Source organism: Podarcis erhardii, assembly GCF_964252035.2.
Source record: "Podarcis erhardii genome assembly, chromosome: 9".
Classification (NCBI taxonomy): domain Eukaryota; kingdom Metazoa; phylum Chordata; class Lepidosauria; order Squamata; family Lacertidae; genus Podarcis; species Podarcis erhardii.
Genome location: NC_138512.1, coordinates 42,463,828 through 42,482,337, shown reverse-complemented (window position 1 = coordinate 42,482,337; position 18,510 = coordinate 42,463,828). Strand labels below are relative to the sequence as shown.

General features: G+C 41.2%; 2 protein-coding genes across 6 annotated transcripts in view; one reads left to right on the top strand and one right to left on the bottom strand.

Annotated features, from left to right (window-relative positions):
• Positions 1 to 1,197: 1,197 nt before the first annotated feature.
• On the bottom strand, positions 1,198 to 18,097 carry PRMT9 (protein arginine methyltransferase 9). Of its 4 annotated transcripts, none has more exons than XM_081875298.1 (14): positions 18,079 to 18,097; positions 15,444 to 15,559; positions 14,052 to 14,243; positions 13,722 to 13,870; positions 12,709 to 12,945; positions 12,197 to 12,364; positions 11,067 to 11,169; positions 9,383 to 9,489; positions 8,163 to 8,355; positions 5,991 to 6,174; positions 3,907 to 4,591; positions 3,155 to 3,308; positions 2,410 to 2,532; positions 1,198 to 1,736 (listed from the first exon to the last, which is right to left on the bottom strand). In XM_081875298.1, exons 3-14 carry the CDS (start codon positions 14,235 to 14,237, stop codon positions 1,521 to 1,523), a joined length of 2,505 nt encoding a protein of 834 aa, XP_081731424.1. In that variant the 5' UTR covers positions 14,238 to 14,243; positions 15,444 to 15,559; positions 18,079 to 18,097; the 3' UTR covers positions 1,198 to 1,520. The 4 variants fall into 4 exon arrangements, with proteins under 4 accessions (XP_081731424.1, XP_081731423.1, XP_081731425.1 ...); XM_081875297.1 differs by lacking the exon at positions 18,079 to 18,097 and adding an exon at positions 15,787 to 16,156; XM_081875299.1 differs by lacking the exon at positions 18,079 to 18,097 and adding an exon at positions 15,787 to 16,156 and having other exon boundaries at positions 14,052 to 14,238.
• ARHGAP10 (Rho GTPase activating protein 10) overlaps positions 16,788 to 18,510 on the top strand; it is a 107,221-nt gene continuing 105,498 nt past the window's right edge. Inside the window, exon 1 of one of the 2 annotated variants that reach the window (XM_081875301.1) lies at positions 16,788 to 18,196. In XM_081875301.1, coding sequence (XP_081731427.1) covers positions 18,043 to 18,196 — 154 coding nt within the window. In that variant the 5' untranslated portion in view covers positions 16,788 to 18,042. The remainder of the gene's footprint in view (positions 18,197 to 18,510) is intronic. The other variant, XM_081875302.1, reaches the window with a different exon arrangement.

Below are 18,510 nucleotides of genomic sequence, written 5' to 3'. Positions count from 1 at the left end.
GGCAAATTTTCTCTTGAGTGTAAACAATGCCTTCCTTGACCACAGGTGGGTTTACTCCAGGAAGAAAGGGCAAAGACTAGGCTATAGAGGTACATTGTCTTTTAGCAATTAGAATTTTCTGGTGCTTACCAGTCTTGCTTTTCATCCTGTGGTTTGTTGCCATCTGGGAATACTGCCTATAAGCTTGATTTAGGCATCTTCTTAACAATGAACATGGGCTTCAGCAAAAGGGTGGTGGGGTAATCTGTGGTGAGCTATTTTTGGCTCCTTCGAGGAGGTGGTATCTTCCCTCCATGTTTATTAATGGCAACTTAACCAACTCTGCATTGATGGCTGTCCCAGGAGTGGGGCAGGAACATTAAAAATAAACTGATTCATGCTGCTTGCCTCTTCCTAACGTTTGTTTATGGTGCCTTGTTTCTGGTTGACTAGCTACCGCAGCTCCAGCAGTTTGGAGCTGCAGGCTAGGGTTATTTTGTGCGCCTTTTCTTTCCCCGCTGCCCTTTTTTGGTCTGGTAATGTCCACTCTGGGGCTTTGTTCATTTTTCTCCATGTCTTCTTTGTTTTCCTCTTGTCCTTTTCTCCCTATCTCATTTCAGTCTTTCCAGGGCTGTTCCTTCTTTATACTCATTACTCGTCTTTCTGCTTTGTGTGACCGCTATTGGTTAGCCAGCTGCTTGTTAGATGGACACTGCTTTCATACTGCAGTCACTGCAAGTGATGCTACTTCAGTGCTCCCAGCACAGGGGAAAGGAAGTTCATGCTGGCCAAGATACTTCGGTAGACAGTAGTAACATCTCTGTGACTTTGGTATTTTACATGCAGAAACAGAACTACATCCCATGATTTAAAAAAAGTTGTTTGTCTTCTAGATCACAATTAGATACAGCCAAACCATACCTAAAATATTTTTCTTACCCATTAAGGATTTTTCATCCTTCCTGAAACTAGTGTTACTGGATCTGTTATCTGCTAGTTTTCACAAAAAAAATGTTTAGCATGTTGTAATTCATGTTTAGGCATTTATAACAAAAAGGTTCTCGCCACTACCACCTCTCAAGAAACTACTTGTTTCTGTAACGGAAGAATTTGTTTTTCCAGGGAAGTGTATGAGTAGTCAATCTGTACAACACTGTTGCTGCCCAGCAAATTCATTTTTACTCTATTAACCTTCAAAGTGAGATGTGAACAGGCATGTTGTGGCATTCAATTCCATTTTACTTTTTATACTCAAATTCATATAGTTCTCCAAAAGGCAAGTAAGAATACAAATATTAAGTTATTCAGCATTGTAGACATCTTACACAGACTTCTAGGCAGAAATGCATGCTTTCTCCACTCTTTATGGTCCATGGCTTTATTGCTAAACAAGTTGTGCTGAATTTCACAATAGTTCAGTCGATGTTTAGACCTTCAAATAGACTCAAAAGTGTGACCCTAAGACATGATTAACTTAAGCATAAATAACTAAGCTACTGTAGGCTTTTTAAAACAGTAAAAACACTGTAGCTGATGGCAGTTCACTGTTGTACTGTAATGCTAACGTTACTGTTGCGATACTGAACGTTGAGCACAAGTTCATCTCCTGCTTGAACTTGAATGGGCTTATCTAACACAATAGCAGCTTGTTTCCAGTGGGATGACTTGCTTGATGTATCTAAAACAGTGTCTTCATCGAGGTACACATGATACCAAAATGGAATACCAGTCACGTGACCTGCTTTACAAACTTCGACCTACAAAAGTAAGATTTTATGTTACTATATAGCAATCAACTTTCCCCCCACAATACAACAACAAAAAATTGTATTATTTAAATTCAAGCTTGCTTGAGGAAGATTTCTCTATTGCCAATTTGCATCTTGCTTTTTCAGACACCCAAGAGTTTATCTTCAGTGATTTTGTATATCAGTTTTTCAAGAGGGCTAGGGAAGATAGAGTTAGCCGCTGTGGTGTTCCAATATGTTTTGAATGACTACTCCCATCCCTGATTAGTGCCCATATTGTCTAGGAGTGATGGAAGGTGGAGGGCAAAATGTTAGCTCTCTCTGCATAGTACAATCCCAGTGTATCTCTAGGTTTCACATACACTGCCCCACCGTAATTTCTCTTGTGAAGATGAATGGCCCATGTTCATCTGGTAATTGGTATCCCAGCTAGAATGCAATGAGACTTAATTCTGACTGCAGGCAGTAAACTCCACACAAGCCAGAACCAAATGAACAAGAATAGAAATGGTGTGATTTTCTGCTTTAAAAGGGGGTAACGTTTTAGTGAAGTACTAGTACCAAAAGTATCAAGCACTGAACATGTCAGTTACTTGTGCAATTCCATAAATGCAACATTGATACTATAGAATGACAGAGTAATAAACTAAAGCATGCAATATCTACCATCTCCTAGATTTACCTTAACTTCTCTACTAGAGCAATTCAAGTACGGATTCATGAGATCCACTCGCAGAAGTTCCACTGATTTGCTCAAAGGTGTGTGTGGAAGTGTGGACATATCCAAAAAAACACGGACAGGAACCTGAAATGGAATATACCATGTTTTGAGATTAATTGTATCATTGTGACACCTTTTCAAAAAGCTGTGGTGTGTCTTTGGCAAGTGACCAGTTCTGTTGCCAGGGCATATATTTCTAGGTCTTGTCCCACTTTAGGCAAAAGGATGTCTGTACCACAGCATCAGGATAGCTCAAATAGCCCTACTTTCTTAACATATTCCTTGCAAATGTTGGTCATCAGTTTTGCTCTGCGCCAAACTATTGGAATTAACAGTTCCCCTGCTTTCAATAAATGCTGGTTCTTCCAAGTCTTAAATCAGATGTCCTTATTGTTACTGTAAAATAGTGAAAACTACTTGCAAAACATTACATGAAGAAATTAATTAGGCTTTGATAAAGATTTGACAGCTGCATATCCAGTGAGACAGATGTTTTTCTTTGATCAGCAGTTCACCGTGTCACACTGCAAACCTTCATTTTAATTTTTTTTAAGAAAAGGGAAAGGCCTTCCCCTGGGCATACAGGGTTGAAGCTGATGTTCTCTGGATTGTGGCCTTAATAAAACACTGAAGCTTTTTTTCTGGCACCCTAATCTTTGAGACAGCATGCTAAACTGGATATAGATGAATATAACACATTTCATACCTTAAACTGGTTGATAAAAGGTGCAATGTTGAAACCGAGGGTGGGATCTGTCCCTTGAACTGTGGTCTCAAGTAGCAATGACCTAGATTCCACAAGCATTCCATACATCTTCACATGCTGTGGGAATATCTTCCCTCCAGAGTGAAGCAAACATCTATAAAAAAAATATAAAGTATTAACATTCACAACCAGTGCTTTTTTTCTAAAAAAAAAGTTTAAGGGTACTCTCACTTTCCTACTCATATTGAAATACTGCCCCTCAATCAGGCCAAACTTAGATTTACAAAATGTTTAGGGGTATGCGTACCCCTGCATCCCCCCAGAAAAAAGCACTGTTCACAACTATTCTCTCCACGCTGTCCTCAGGCTTCCTTTAACAAATCAAGATTTAGACCATCAATCAGAAGCATTCTGTTTAAAATACTTTGGTGTGTTTATGCTTGTTTTTGTTTTTTGCAAAGAAGCATGACCAAACAGTAAGAGCCAACTCCATCTTCTTTTAATTTTATACGCTTAATTTTAAATAGGTTTATTCTCAGTCTTACACGAAACTACATTGCTATGACCCATAAAGCTACAACCGCCTCATTAATTTGAAAAGTTCTGTCCACATATGGATTCAATGTAGAACAAACTGTTTTCCAAGAGTCTTTTGGCTAAGTATCATTCCAAATTATATTATGTTGGCTAAGGTTTTATGCATGAATATAACAGTAAAATACAGTCCAGGAAAATTTCATGTCATACAATACCTGGATATTGCAGCCTTTTCCATCATGTCCTGCTGAATTAGACCAGAAGTCTCTATGACATCCAAAATTATAATACTCCATAACTTGTCAGATTTTGGTCTCTGTAATACCATGTTTTCATCCTGTAGGTGGTTGAGCCAAAACTCTAAAGTTTCCTTAGGAAATTTGTTAGCTTCTGAAATCAGGCTGAGAGCTACTTGGTGCTGTTCTTTTTCAACAGAGCTGTAGGCCTTAACTGGCCCAAATTTGCCTGCAATTACTGGCAAAATTGAAAAGCCCTCTGATACGTCCAAAACATACAAAGGATCAGGAGTCACTGAGTTCTTGCTTTGGTTCTTTTCAAGATTCAGTTCATTACTGTGGCTGTCCACATCCATGGAGTGCTCACAGAGGCTTAAGGATGAAAGCACTTTGCCTATTGCAGCTTTAAAACATTCGTGGTATCTCCTATTGTTCAGTAAAGCAATCTCAGTAGATTCCAGCATGCATTCTTGTCCCAGTGCATTTGTTGTTTGAAGGCTGGCCAGAGCACTGCAGAGCTCAGCCTCACTATTCTTCTCCTTGAAATTTCTTTCCACATCCATTCCATATTCTGAGGTCACAAGAGAAATCTTCTGGATCCTTAGATAGCAGTCCTGGCATGATATTTCCATTGTAACCGAGTCCCCAGATCTCAGAGAGTAATCTTCAAATCGCACAAGGATGAAGAATGAAATACATTATTCTCTGTGCCTTCGCTACTGTTCCAGTCTTCCTAAAACGTGCACTACTTTAACAGCTCCTCTGATCAGCCTCTGCTGCTGCAACACGTGCCAAGCAGATTTTATTAGAGTGGAGGCAAAAGAGGCCCAGTGGGTGTCTTAATGCAGAGCACAACTGACTACAGCTTTCACAAATTTATCAATGTTAGCGGCTTACACAGTAAAAACAAAGTTTCTATTTAAAAATGACTCAAACTATCTGTCAGTGATGCATGATAGAAAGGAAATATGAGAAAATGTTAGAAAGGAGGTGGTGGTGGGGAAAGTGGTTATCAACAGGAACATGGATTAACTGCTTAGCCAAGTTGATCCTGTAAAACTTCACAATTTTGTTTTCTATCCTGTGTCCAGAGTAATGATTAGCACACACTTGCCCTGATGAATGCAGACATAAACTTTAAAATACAATCATATTATCTGTCAAAATTCTGAGACTTTAGGCTGAAATAGTTGAAGATATATATATTAGAAATTAAATTGGAAATTAACCATGTGTTCCTAAGCATGTTTCCCACTGAGGTCAGTGGAAGTACTCCCTGAAATGCTGCTGAACTAAGTGGGATTAACTTTGAGTAAGCATTTGTTTTAAACTGAAAATATAGGAACTTGCTTAGGATAAATGAGGTTTGCCACTTTTACAGCTCCCTTTTTACATCCCCACTTACTCCTAATTCCTACTCCCAGCTGCCAAATTTTACTAGTCCTTGCTTTCAATTTATTCTGCCAAGCCTTTTTTGTTTGGGAATCCTGATGATGCATGACTGGTATCGTCTCAGTTGCCACTTCTATTTAAGGATTTCATTCAAGTAAATTTGACTAATTTATTAATCATGTAATACAATTGAAAGTGTGCTTCCACTTGTTTAATGTGGGGCTCATTGAGAGCAGCTGCACAAGAGACTGTCTCATAAGCAGAGGGAAGATGCCTATTTGCTGGCACAGTTTGAATCCCTCTGCAAACTAACTTCAAGGTCTAGTTGTTTGGCTATTACATCAAGCCCCTTTGACAATGCCCCTTGACATCAGGCATTTGACATCCACCCATCAAAGTTGACCTGTGCGGGAAGGTAAGGATTCCATCAGAATTCAGTTCCCCACCCCAAATATACTGAAATGACATTTCCATAAAGTGTAAGCTTTCAGTGTTGAGGACCTTCACTTTTCTCAGCATGATAAATAGTTCCTAAGAATGCTACCTGCAAACTCTTTTTGCTTATTAGAAATGCCACCTCTCATCTCAAACGTACAAAACAAGCCAGACAGATATCCTAGAAAGAAAATGCATTTTAATGTCATTGTAAAAATAAAACCCTGAAGACATACCAAGGAGGCCTTGTACGGGGTACACTGCTTGTTCCCAACAGGTGTCCTCACTTGGACTTGTAGAGAGTGTGTGCTCATCATCAAGCTGTAATGTAAACCAGACCACAATGGCATCTAGTATTCCTGCTTTAATAACAGGCATGTTGATCTTGGATGGCTTACGAGTTGCAAAGCTTTTCAGCTCCTAACCAAGAATGGTAAAAAAGAAGCAAAATATGTTGGAGAGCATTAGAAGAGCCCTTTTGAATAGGAACATAAGATCCCTGATGAATAACACTAAAAACTTATCTGATCCAGCATTCTGTTCCGCAATGGCCAACCAGAACTCTGAAGCAGGTCAAGGGCATAACAGTGCTTTCCTACTGAAGTTTCCTAGCACACTGCCTCCAATATTGGATGTAATATATAGCCATAATGATTATGAGCCATTGATGGCCATGAATTTAATTAACCCCTTTTTAAAGCCATCCAAATTGACGGGCATCATCATATCTTGCTCTTCAGTCAAGCCAAGTCTCCACTGCTGGCCGAGCACCTCCAATTGTCTTCCTGTCTGCCTTAACAGGGGTTGCAGCTTTCATCTCGCTTTACTGGCCAAGGGAGCCGGCGTTTGTCTGCAGACAGCTTCCGGATCATGTGTCCAGCATGACTAAGCCGCTTCTGGCGAAGCACACGGAAACACCAATTACCTTCCTGCCGGAGCAGTGCCTATTTATCTCCTTGCACTTTGACGTGCTTTCGAACTGCTAGGTTGGCAGGAGCTGGGACCGAACGAGAGCTCACCCCGTTGCGGGGATTCGAACTGCCTTATAATCCATCTTAAATCTAAAAATATACAGAATGTAAATGGTTTTAAGAAAATGGTAGCTAAAAATAACAGTCTTTTTTGAATGAAAGAAAAATATAAAAGTAATAATAATTATTATACAGTATCCCTGAAATTTGGCAGTAGATATATTATAATTACTTATTTTAGGACCCAATATGTAAATCTCACTGAATGGGGATGCCTTTCTTTCCAAAAGAATCAGAGCCTGCTGAGCCCAGACAAATGCTAGTCATAATTGGGTTGCAAGGAGTAAGGAAAACCAAAATAAAAAAGAATGCCATGCTCCAAAACTTTCCTTTCTTACATAAACCACCATTGATATTGTGTTTTTTTTTAAAAAAAAATCTTTATTTTCAAAGAGTGGTGGGTTTTCACCACCACCAATTAACAGCAAATATATATGCAGATGTCAAGTAGAGAACACTGATGAAGTCCAGAGTAAAGTTTCTTTGTTCAACAATGGAGTCCTCCTGCCCTTCCTGGTACCCAACCTTTTCTACATTTCCCAAGATGGCCTTTTTACACTTTATCTGCTTCTCCTTTGCAAGACACTGATATTTTAGGATTCAATGGCAGCTCAAGCTCAGCATACAACAGTTTTGCCCAGAAGTATTAAAAAATTAAACATATAATATTAAGTATTTAAATCCTGATGGAACATACCACAGATCACTGCATTATAGTTTCTCTTAAAGTACAGCTAAGTGCTTTGCTGTACTCTGCCTATTAATCTCAGATGCCAGATAAAGTGAAGGTGAAAACAGACTTATTGATTCAGAGCATGGCAATTACTGCCTGTATACAAGGGGGTGTATTTTAAGATCTTGCTTGCAAACATTTTCCTATGGGTCAAAAATCAAAGAGGCATCCTTGCATGACCGATGAAACACATTACCCTCTCAGGCTTAACTGGTACTAGCTCAGAGCCTATCTAGAAGGACTATAGCTGCTTGCAATATCCAATGCTGACTGCTCCTAAAAGAAATAGTTTATAGAACTGTATGGCAAACCTGTCTTCCTATTCCACTGATGGGAAACCTATTGCCTTTCAGATGTCAATATACTACAACTCTGAACATCCATGACCAATGGCTCTGCTAGATGGGGCTGATTAAAGTTCAACTACATTCTTAAGGGCCACAGGCTCCCCATCTCAGGTCTCAACTTTCTGTCCTTTCTTAATCCCACTCTGGGGTTGTAGAATACCCTCAGTCATCTTTTTATTGTCTGTGCACCTCCATCTCACCATACAGAATAAAATCCAGATGAACCACTCTTTTACCTCTGCATTAATCCTTTTGCAATTGATAAACGTTTCGTTCACCATGTGATCTAAAAGTTACCTGCAGGTTGTTAAAGTTGGCTGTCAAAATTTGGAAGTGTTCTGTGAGGGCCGTATAGCCACCAGGAACTCTGCTGAGTTTTTCAGTGGTGTAAGGTTCAAGACTTTCATCCGAGTTTACAGAAGCGTACACTGGACTGTGGAACTCCAATGTTTCTGGCAAGCACACACCAGCAATTTCTTTTGCACCCACCCTGAGAAAACAAAGGAACAGACAGAAATTAGGTTTGACAAGACAAAATCATGCAATTCATGAATAACAACAACAACAACAACAACAATTTATTTATACCCCACCCATCTGGTTGAATTTCCCCAGCCACTCTGGGTGGCTCTCAATCGAGTGTTAAAAACAATACAGCATTCAATATTAAAAACTTCCCTAAACAGGGCTGCCTTCAGATGTCTTTTAAAAAATAGGATAGCTGCTTATTTCCTTGACATCTGAAGGGAGGGCGTTCCACAGGGCGGGCCCTCTGCCTGGTTCCCTGTAACCTCACTTCTCGCAATGAGGGAACCGCCAGAAGGTCCTCAGTGCTGGATCTCAGTGTCCGGTCAGAACGATGTGGGTGGAGAGGCTCCTTCAGGTATACAGGACTGACGTCGTTTAGGGCTTTAAAGGTCAGCACCAACACTTTGAATGTGTTGAACTCAGCATTGGTTCTTGGCACATTAAGGAGAGGCTCACAAAAAAAGATTTGCTGAGCTTAAAGACATACGTAACGATTGTGTTCTATTTTAACATGTATATCCCTTTCTTTTCAACCATAAGAAGGGCAGGGTTGTTTTGTTAATAACATACAATGTAAAAACACAGTCAATCAAACAGCATAGAATAAACTGTATTAATCTAACAGCCTTCCCACATTCTAGTATTTATACCCTGAAAGTTTTACTCCCTTCCTTAAAAATTACGTTGGGCTCTTGCACATGAAGAGAGGATTCTATAAGAACAGAATGTAAGTGGAAATTGATGACCAAATTGAAGATGGGTTGACATCTTCCATGTGGGATGAGCTTCATTTTGGCGAAAGGCTGATTCGAGTTTTATGAATTTCAGTGCAGAAAACTCAAAGTTATTGTTACTTCCACTTATGTGGAATCCAACCTAACAAGCAGGATGAGCAAAATAAAAATCTTATCTTTAAAAGGGAGACATTTCCTCTTCCCTGTCTAAGTTTAAACATGCTTTCCCAACGTATGTCAGCAGCACAAACATACCTATGATGTCTGCGTATCTCTCCGCATTCCACTGCCATGCCCCACACAATAGCTCCTGCTGGTATAACTTTACCATAGTTTTCAGCATTAACTCTGCCATCATTGGGCTGATTGATAAATAGATAAAGTTACAAAGTTACAAAACTATACAACAAGACTACTATTCACAAAAACTTATTCCATTATCTTTAAATTTATATACTGCTTAATAGTACAGTATCTAAGTGGTTAACAATAAAAAAGTTACAAACCAATAAAAACACTTAAAACTGTTTAACATTAAGCTAAAAATAGATTAACATACAATTAAAACACAAAATTAATGTAAACTGTTCAGTCATTGTACACAGATTAAGTTAGGGTTTGGCTGCGTCAAGTTAAGTATAAATATTTGGATTTCAGCTGAGTGGAAAAAAGGTCTGTCTTAATTGTTTTTCAATCTGCTCTATTCACTGTGCAAAATGAGAGATTGTTGCCAAGCCAACCCTCAGTCTAGAACACATCTTGACTTGAATTAAAAATAAAGATATTATGGTATAACACATATGGCTATTTGAAAAGCACGTTAGATAACTTTCAGCACTAGTGATATCAGAAAATCTATATCAGTTGTTTAAAAGAGAAAATATTTCAGCCATTTATTATATTTATTGAATAATAATCTTCCACAACCGTAACTATTTTGTCTTCTAACTGTTGTAATATGTAACATCATCTCATAAATTCCTACAATGGAAGACCCTTAATGGGTTTTTTGAGATAAGGAATTAATCACTATGAGAAGGGAAAATCTTTCATTTTTTTAAAAATACAGTAAATAGTACTATGAACGGAGGGGTAAGAAACATGCCCTCATTGCTTTTGAATCTAGAACTTCAAGACACATTCAAAAAATTAAATTGTGGATACAATTCATTTTTATTTTGCATCAGCTGCACACTCTTAAGTCATGGCATTTTCCTTGCATTACATTCAATGCATGGAATTCAATGTAGTGCTAAGGAGACTGATTCGTTAGTGCAAGCATTTCTGCTTGCCTGATGGAACCATCTCCCATCTCCTCTCCCTGTGCACTGTTTTGGGCGTTCTCCTGACCCTCCATAGTGGATATGGGAGAGGTGGGGGGCGGGCAGCGCCAGGAGAAGGGGAAAGCCCCACAGCGCTAGTGGGAGTCTTTGCAGTGGCTTCCACTAGCAGAATGGGTTAGCTGAATCCATCCCAAAACTTTAAACATGTTCTATATATAGAGTTGGCCTGAGGCTAGTACTTCGTTAAAAACTCTCTCACACACTTGTCTAATCTCTCATTCTGTACTGAAAAGAATGGTACAGTCTACCGCTATTGACTTTCCCAGCCTTAAGGGTCCACTTAACTGTGAGGACACTTAAATGTTCTTTCCCATGTGCTCTTTCTGGATTGCATGGGAAGTCTTCATGCCAATGCTACTAGACTCTAGGGAGCTGCAGTGCTGGCAAGGAAACTTTCTTATGTGATCTGGAAGACCTGTGTAAGTAATGTTTACATTTCACGTTTCTAGTTCACTGTTTATGGGAACTAATAAAAGAAAAATGTTAAAACATTATTGCAAGGCTGCAGAGCCTTGATCTCATTGCTATCCGTAGCAGTCATAGTGCAAAATCATTTTTACAGTGGATCAGGCCTTAAGACACCCATAGATACTTGCCTTTGGCGGTAAAAGCAAATGTTCCCAAGCATGGATCAAGCTTTCCACAATTCCTTCTCCAAATAAACCAGAATCTACCGTTTCAGTGACAACCAGGGAAACTCTATTAAATATACAGTTATAAAAAGAAAGCAGTAGTTCAGAGCCACTGTAATCAGCAATTGAAGAAAATTATAAAACCTGAAGCAGGACTTAAAATTTACTAACGTGAAATCAGTAGTCTCTTCTTCTGTTGAGTAATCAAATTTTATTCTGGGGTTCTGGCCTCTGCTTAAGATAAGCCAGCATCCTTTCTGACCTCCTGGCCCTAAAACTACTTTTCACAGTTCTTAGTTATTCTAATATACCAGAAAAGTTTATGATCAGGTTTTTTTTGGGGGGGGGGTGAGTGGAATGGCAGAGAAGAGAGTGTCTGCAGTCATTTGGAATGTTGCACTGCAGGCCATAGGCAACTATTTCCCCATTACACCTCAGTTCTGGAAAAGCCCCTTGCAGGCATTTCTGTTCAGCTACTGTCTTGATAAAGGAAGTAGGATCAGCTTCCAGAGCAAGGAGATGACATTTTGATTGGTCCTGGAGATGCAGCATATGATTCTATGCTTTGCCACCACTGTTAGCTGTGCTAGAGTAGCCATCGCCAGTGTGATGCCTGAAGACTACCGCTCCAATCTGCTGTGGCTGGCATAGCCATGCTGGCTTGGGCTAAAGGGAATTGCAATTCAAAGGATGTGGAGAATACCAGGCTGGCAAAGTTTTTCCCCTAGATAGTAAGGTATTTACTGAAATTAATTCTGAAGAAGGTTTTGCCCTTCTAAAATAAAACAAAAACATTCTGGACAGATGTTCTGAGTTATTCAGGAAATAAATAAGTAACAGTATATAGGGAATATAAAGGAACAGTTTATAAATGCATTCAGCTGCACACTGTTTAATGGAAGCTTATTTGGATGGCTCAAAGATGAAAGAAATAAGATAAAAAAACCCAAAATGTTTAGCACCTGCTGTGTGGGAGGTCAATTCTCTTAGAAATAAGACAAGATTACAATAAGACAAAATTACAATTTGTCAGTGCAAATTGTCAATTCTGTTAGAAAAATAAGTAAGATGTCACAACAAAATATAAGAGTAACCTTTCAGGTATGTGCTTTGGGATTTCTATATCAAGAGATTTCATGTGAAGTAGTTTGATTTCTCCATCCAAATTGTTTGCAGCTAGCACTTCACAAGCCAATTCATACATGGTCTTCGATAACTCACACGCATAGACGGAAGGTGCACCAGCCTTTTTGGCAAACATGCTGAAACATCAGAGGACATTAAACAGAAATCATCAGAGATTCTTGTTTTGACAAAATATTAATATAACATTTTTCAAATCAAATATTAACTAAAACATTTTAATAACCTTAAATGGGCCCTCTGTATCAAATTGGGACTGAGGAGACTTTTAATTTATTTAACCTTTCAGACCACCCTTTGTTACATAGTAATTACAGGGCACTTTCAACATAATTTAGAAGAGCACATTAAATAAGTTAACACAACACACAGAAAACCCCCTAGCAAAGCAAATTTATTATCTGTTTCACAATATTCAGAAAAAAATATCAACACATTTACATTAACTGAATTCACAACAAACCTGAGAATTCCTGTTCCTGTTCCAATGTCAAGAACACTTCTGCACCCTGAACAGACAGCCTTTTCAATTGCTTTTTGATACAGCAAATTCCTATTGGCGTCATTAAGCATGATGAAGTGCCATCGTTCTACCACCCAGTTGGCAACACGATAAAAATTCTCTTTTGCATCTGGAAAGTCAGGGTTTAGCTTCACAGCTTTATGGAAATATGCAGCTGCTTCATCCCTAAAGCCCATTCTGTGAAGAAAGTGACACAATCAAAATGAAGCTTAAACTAGCAAGCCGATCGTTCAGCCATAAATATTATACAAAAACCTACACTTACATTTTGAGAACACGTCACCAATGACTGCAAAGAGCACAAATCTGGACTGCATTGTGTAAATGAAAAGGGCACCTACTGCAACTTGTCAAACTACTAATCAACTAACACTAAGATTTGCTGTGACCAAATCATAAGAACATAACAAGAATCATGATGGATCAGACCAAAGGTCTATGTAGTCCAGCATCATTCTCAAAGTGCCCAATGGGATATGGGAAACCTGGAAGGAGGACCAAAGTGCAACACTCTCCCACTCATGCATCCCAGCAAGTTATATTCAGAGGCATTACGCCTCTGATTCTGGACACAGTACACAGCCATCATGACTAGTAGCCAAGAATTTGCCTTATCTCCTTTTTAAAAACTATCCAAGTTTGTAGCCACTACTCATATTGTGGTAGTGAATTAAATAGTTTAACTATATGCTGTGTGGAGGACTTTCAGACCAAAAAATAAAGCACATTGTACATTAAACAGTACTGTGGACATGAAAAGTATTATAACGCATCTTAGTTGTGCAAGACTTTTCCTTTCTGAGCCCTACACTAAGAAGTAATCACAACACTGCTAGATACCTGTGCATTTAGGATTAAGTATTTAATGGAATGTGTGAGATTAATGGAAATTTAAGAAGCACTATGCTAGAATTCTTAGTCAAAATACAACACAACCAAGGGCAACTACAAACCTGAAAAGATGTTCCCCCATGCTGTTACATATAACTTCATCATTAGGAAATAATTCCAGGGCATGCTCATAGCAATCAAATAAATCTTGAAATCGTGTGAGAGAATTCAGCTCTTCTGCCCATTTACAAAGGGTATACTGAAATGTTTCCTAAAGGAAAGTGATAGTTTAGTCGCAAAAATTAATTTATTCATACTAATAACATGTTTTTATTGGTAAATAGATATATGGCATGCAATGGCCTATTTGCATGTTATTTTCTGTCTCTAAACTTGTACACAAATAAACCTATTTGTCAGAGAGAATGACTGAACAAAGAACAACTGCTTACCTTGACATCATTTTTAAGCTCAGGAGCTAGATTCAATACCAAGAGATAGTGGGCATATGCAGTTCCAAAGTCCTGATTTTCCAGACAGTGTTGAGCACTTTGCAAGGATCTAGACACTAATTCACGCCTCCCAGCTTCCTGACCAACATTGCGCCTATGCCGAGATCTCCTTTTAGAGTTAGGCATTCTGAACTGCCAAAACAAAAACATTTATTGCAGTGTTACAAAAAATTGCAAACAAAATGTTTGTATCAACATTTTTGCACTCATTATAGCCCAATTGCTACAAAAGTGAAAGTGCTTTAACATACGCAAGAGACATTTCTTGCAAATGCACTTACTATTTTTCATGTTAAGAGTTCCAGCAAAGTGCTTATGAATGCAACACCTATAGATTCATTTGCAGCGTTTTGCAAATTGGATGCATGCTGGTTCCCAAGTGTGGGAGTAGAGGACACCGTGTGATTGCTGTTGTGAGTGCAACACAAACTGCAGATTAGGACATTGATCTTCACTCTTTTCTAACCTGGAACCCGCCTTTAGCCCAAAGATAAATTATGGGACCCACTGCTTAATGTATATTTTTTTACCATATATATATGAATGATGGGACCCATGCTATGCCAGACCATGACAAAATTGCAGATCCTGATCTGTCAGTTCAAGCTAGGAATAGTGTTCAGTACCACATGGTTAATGTTTTTGTTTTTTTTAAGTTCTGTTCCTTGTGATCCTGCTGGAAGCAAAACATGGGAAGCTGCACTTTAAAACAACTTACTATAGATAATTGAATGTTGTGCGATTCCAAAATACACATATTATCAAGGGGCCTGGATAACATCTTTATAATGAGACATGATCAGGCAAGGCTCATTTATTTTGTGCCCTAGTGACTATTACTGGTCATAGGAGTTTGCTAATGAGAATTTTATATATCATGTGTTATTAAAACATTTTGTAATGCAGATGCCCATGTGATTGATAAATTCATTCTAAGAACAGAGGTGAACATTAACATATGGTGGAGGAATTCCACTCAGCTAAAAAAAACACTAAAGGAGTACGAAGGCAGTGACAGTAATATTTTAACTGATTAGTGTAAACCAAACAGATCATGGTAACAGTGAAGGGAAATGGGCAGGCATAAACAATTGTACACATGCAGCTTGTCTTTAACAAAATATGACATTAGTATGTGAGAGGTTGGTGAATCTATTCCTTCCAGACAAAGGGACATATATAGGGGGATATTTTTCTATTTGCTCTGGAGTGAGGACAAAGGGCAGTGGAGGCGAATCAAAGCTGTAATGGAACTAGTGCAGGAAGGAGCCATCAAAAACTATCCAACAAAAAACAACTGCAATCTTGCTTTACATTAACAGGCACACTTACTTGGGAGTAAGTCCTATTGGAGTGAGTGGGATTTACTTCTGAGTAAACATGAGTGGATCACGCCGTATGGTAACCACTGCTGCACGCCATCCAGGCAAGCAAACTAGGCATTTCCTCTAAAAACACAAGACATTTCGATGTTAAAAGGTTTTTGGACCTATTTTATTCATCGCCCAGCGTCCCAATCGCTCAGAACGATAATGAGGGCCCAGGGCAGGCGGAGATGCGCAGAAGGTCGGGATGGATGCGGCGTGGGAAGAGACGCCGTTGAGCTTGTTCGCAGGGCGTTGCAAAGCGAACCGGGGGAGGCCGAGACAGCCAGAAAGAATGGCGAGTCAGTCACCTCCGCAATTCATCCGAGCGGTCTGGGGCTACTAGCCCGGACAACTCCAGGCAAACTCTCACACGCTCCAGCAGAAGCCTAGGGACGCCATCTTAGAGTAGGGCGAAGGAAGTATCGCGAGAAAAGTAAACGGGATCAGGGCTCCGCGGCGCACACGGGATTAGCACCGATAGCGACGACTTTCCAGAGCCGTCTGCTGACCTGGAAACCTCTCCGCCGAGATTGTGCAAACGAGAGTAGTAGTATTTTACGCATGTGCAAAATACACCGCCGCGTTACGATATTTTGCGCATGAGCAGAAAGGAGGCGAAGCGGCTGCTGTACAGTACTTCAACTTCATGAGTTGCTTAAACAACAAAAACAAAACAATAGGAAGGAAGCGGGGGGTGGGGGCGAAAGAAACAATAGCGCTATAGTTTTATTAGGTCCACCTAAAACTTCATGAAGGAAACGAATTTATAAGTCCAGCAGAACTTTTTAGGCTGGATGCTAACAAAAAGGGAGCGAAAAGGGATGTTAGTGGGTGTGATTAGAAAAGCAATTTGTGACAGATTTTAGATGGAATGGATGCTGCGCTTTACAAAATGTTTGCAAGCAGCAGACGGGGCTTTTCCATCACACACATCTTTTTTTTCTTCTGGCAGGGAGCCAAAAAAAAAAAGAGAGAAAATTGGACAGTTAATGGAAACATACTAGCTCAGCCCTATTTCACAAAATGCAAGATAGTGAACAGCTCAAACCATTTCCCAAACAGAACGAAAAGTTGTGCAACTTTTAGCTGGGGAAAACAAAAAGGTAGATTTTAGATAAGCTTGCTCCTAGGAGGTGTTGGTACTTTGAATCTGTGGCCTGGGTTCAGGATAAATGAGGGGCACCCAGTCCTGCATGTGAGAACTAGCAGCAAGAGTTTACTGCAAGAATAGGCTTTTTCTGATGAAGTGGCCTCTCATCAATGAAAGCTGATACTACAAACAAATCTTTAAATCTTTAAGGTGCAACGAGACACTTTTTTTGTTTTAGTTCCAAAACTATGGAACAATCTCCCATCCATCAGGGAGCTTGGCTCATTTAAGGCAAGCCCGACTTGCAACATGCCTTTTATCCATTTAACAAAATGAATCCGAGCAATTACAGCCAAGAACCACACCCTTAACTAGACACATTATTTAAGGCAATATTGATATGGCAGAGTACAGTATCTTATTGTGGTTAGTTTCAGTTTCACCAACACCTTGGAGCTGGCTGCTAGTGCCAGAATGGTGGACCCAAGTCCCGTATTTGTCTCTTCACTGGAAACTGCAAATTTCAAACACCCAACTGGAAACAAATTCCCAAAAATTGTTAGGAGCGGAAAGGGACCTTTAAGGTAACCTTTGGGAGCGGAATATAAAGGCGCTAAAAGAGGAAAGGGTGGGCGGAATCCTCACCAATAAGAAATTATAAGCTGTTTCCTGCTCTGGGTAATCTTTATTGAAACGAAGGTTAAAAACGCCCCACTAAGTAAAGGCATGGCTTTAATGAGAGGATACGAATAGATTTGACAGGGCAAGAGTAAACAACGTGTTGGTCGTAAGGAGCGAGTTTGTGGCCTGAGGAGAGAATCCGCCCCCGCTTCGAGTGGGGCCTGCAAAGGAGCGTGAGAGAAGCAAGACCCTGGGCAGCTGCGAGGGGAGGAGTCGACAGGCAAGCGCCCGGCGCTGGAAGGAGCCCGAGCGGGAAGAAAGGAAGGTGGTGGAGGAGGAGGAGGAGGAGGAGGAGGAGGAGAAGGCCGGCGCTGGGTGGGAGCTTAGGGCTGTGGAAAAGGCGGCGCCGAGGCCACGCTGGGGCGGAGCCGCCTCTTTGGCCCAAGCGGGCTGGGATGCCGAGAGGAGCTGCTTGTTTTTCTTTTTCCCGCCGCAACCGGGCCGCGGCGAGAGGCTGCTTTCCCCCCTCAGGGAGCCTGCTACGTTGGCAACCCCGGTAGCGCCGTATCTTAGTCCCGGCCGCTCGACTCCTCCTTCCCCTCCCCGCGTCGCTTGGCTCTTTGCAGGGGCGCGTTTTGCCGGAGCCGCGCGGGTCCCATGCTGCGCCGGGAGAGGCTCTGCCGCGCCGCCCCGCCGCCGCCGCCTGCTGCTGCTGCTGCTTCGCCCTGCTGAGGAGGCGCTGCACGGAGAGCAGAAAGAGAAGAGCGGGGCTCGGCTTGCTGGTGGTGCTTAGCCTAGAGGGATTTGCAAGGAGGAGGAGTGGTGCCCGGGTGCCGCCGCCGCCGCCGCCGCCATGGGGCTGCAGCCCTTGGAGTTCAGCGACTGCTACCTGGACAGCCCCTGGTTCCGCGAGAGGATCCGAGCCCACGAAGCCGAGCTGGAGAAAACCAACAAGTTCATCAAGGAGCTGCTCAAGGATGGCAAGAGCCTCATCGCCGCCACCAAGAGTGAGTGGGGAGAAGTTGGGCGAGCGGGGGCAGGAGGGCTGCTTGGGGCGGCTGGAAGTTGCAAAGTCCGCTCTCCGGCAGGCCGCGAGACGGGAGCCGCTCCTTGCCCCTACAAGGTCTGCGGGCGCTGCTGCCGACGCCTCCCGAGGCTGCTGCTGCTGCTGCTCCGCCGAATCTGGTTCCTCGGGCGGCGAAGGCGGGTAGCGGCGCATCTTGCAGAGAGTTTCGGGTTTCCTGGCTCGGGGGCGGCGGAGTTGCAGAAATGCGAAAAGGAGCATCTGCAAACGCTGCCGAGGCGTGCCCGTCTGAGGACA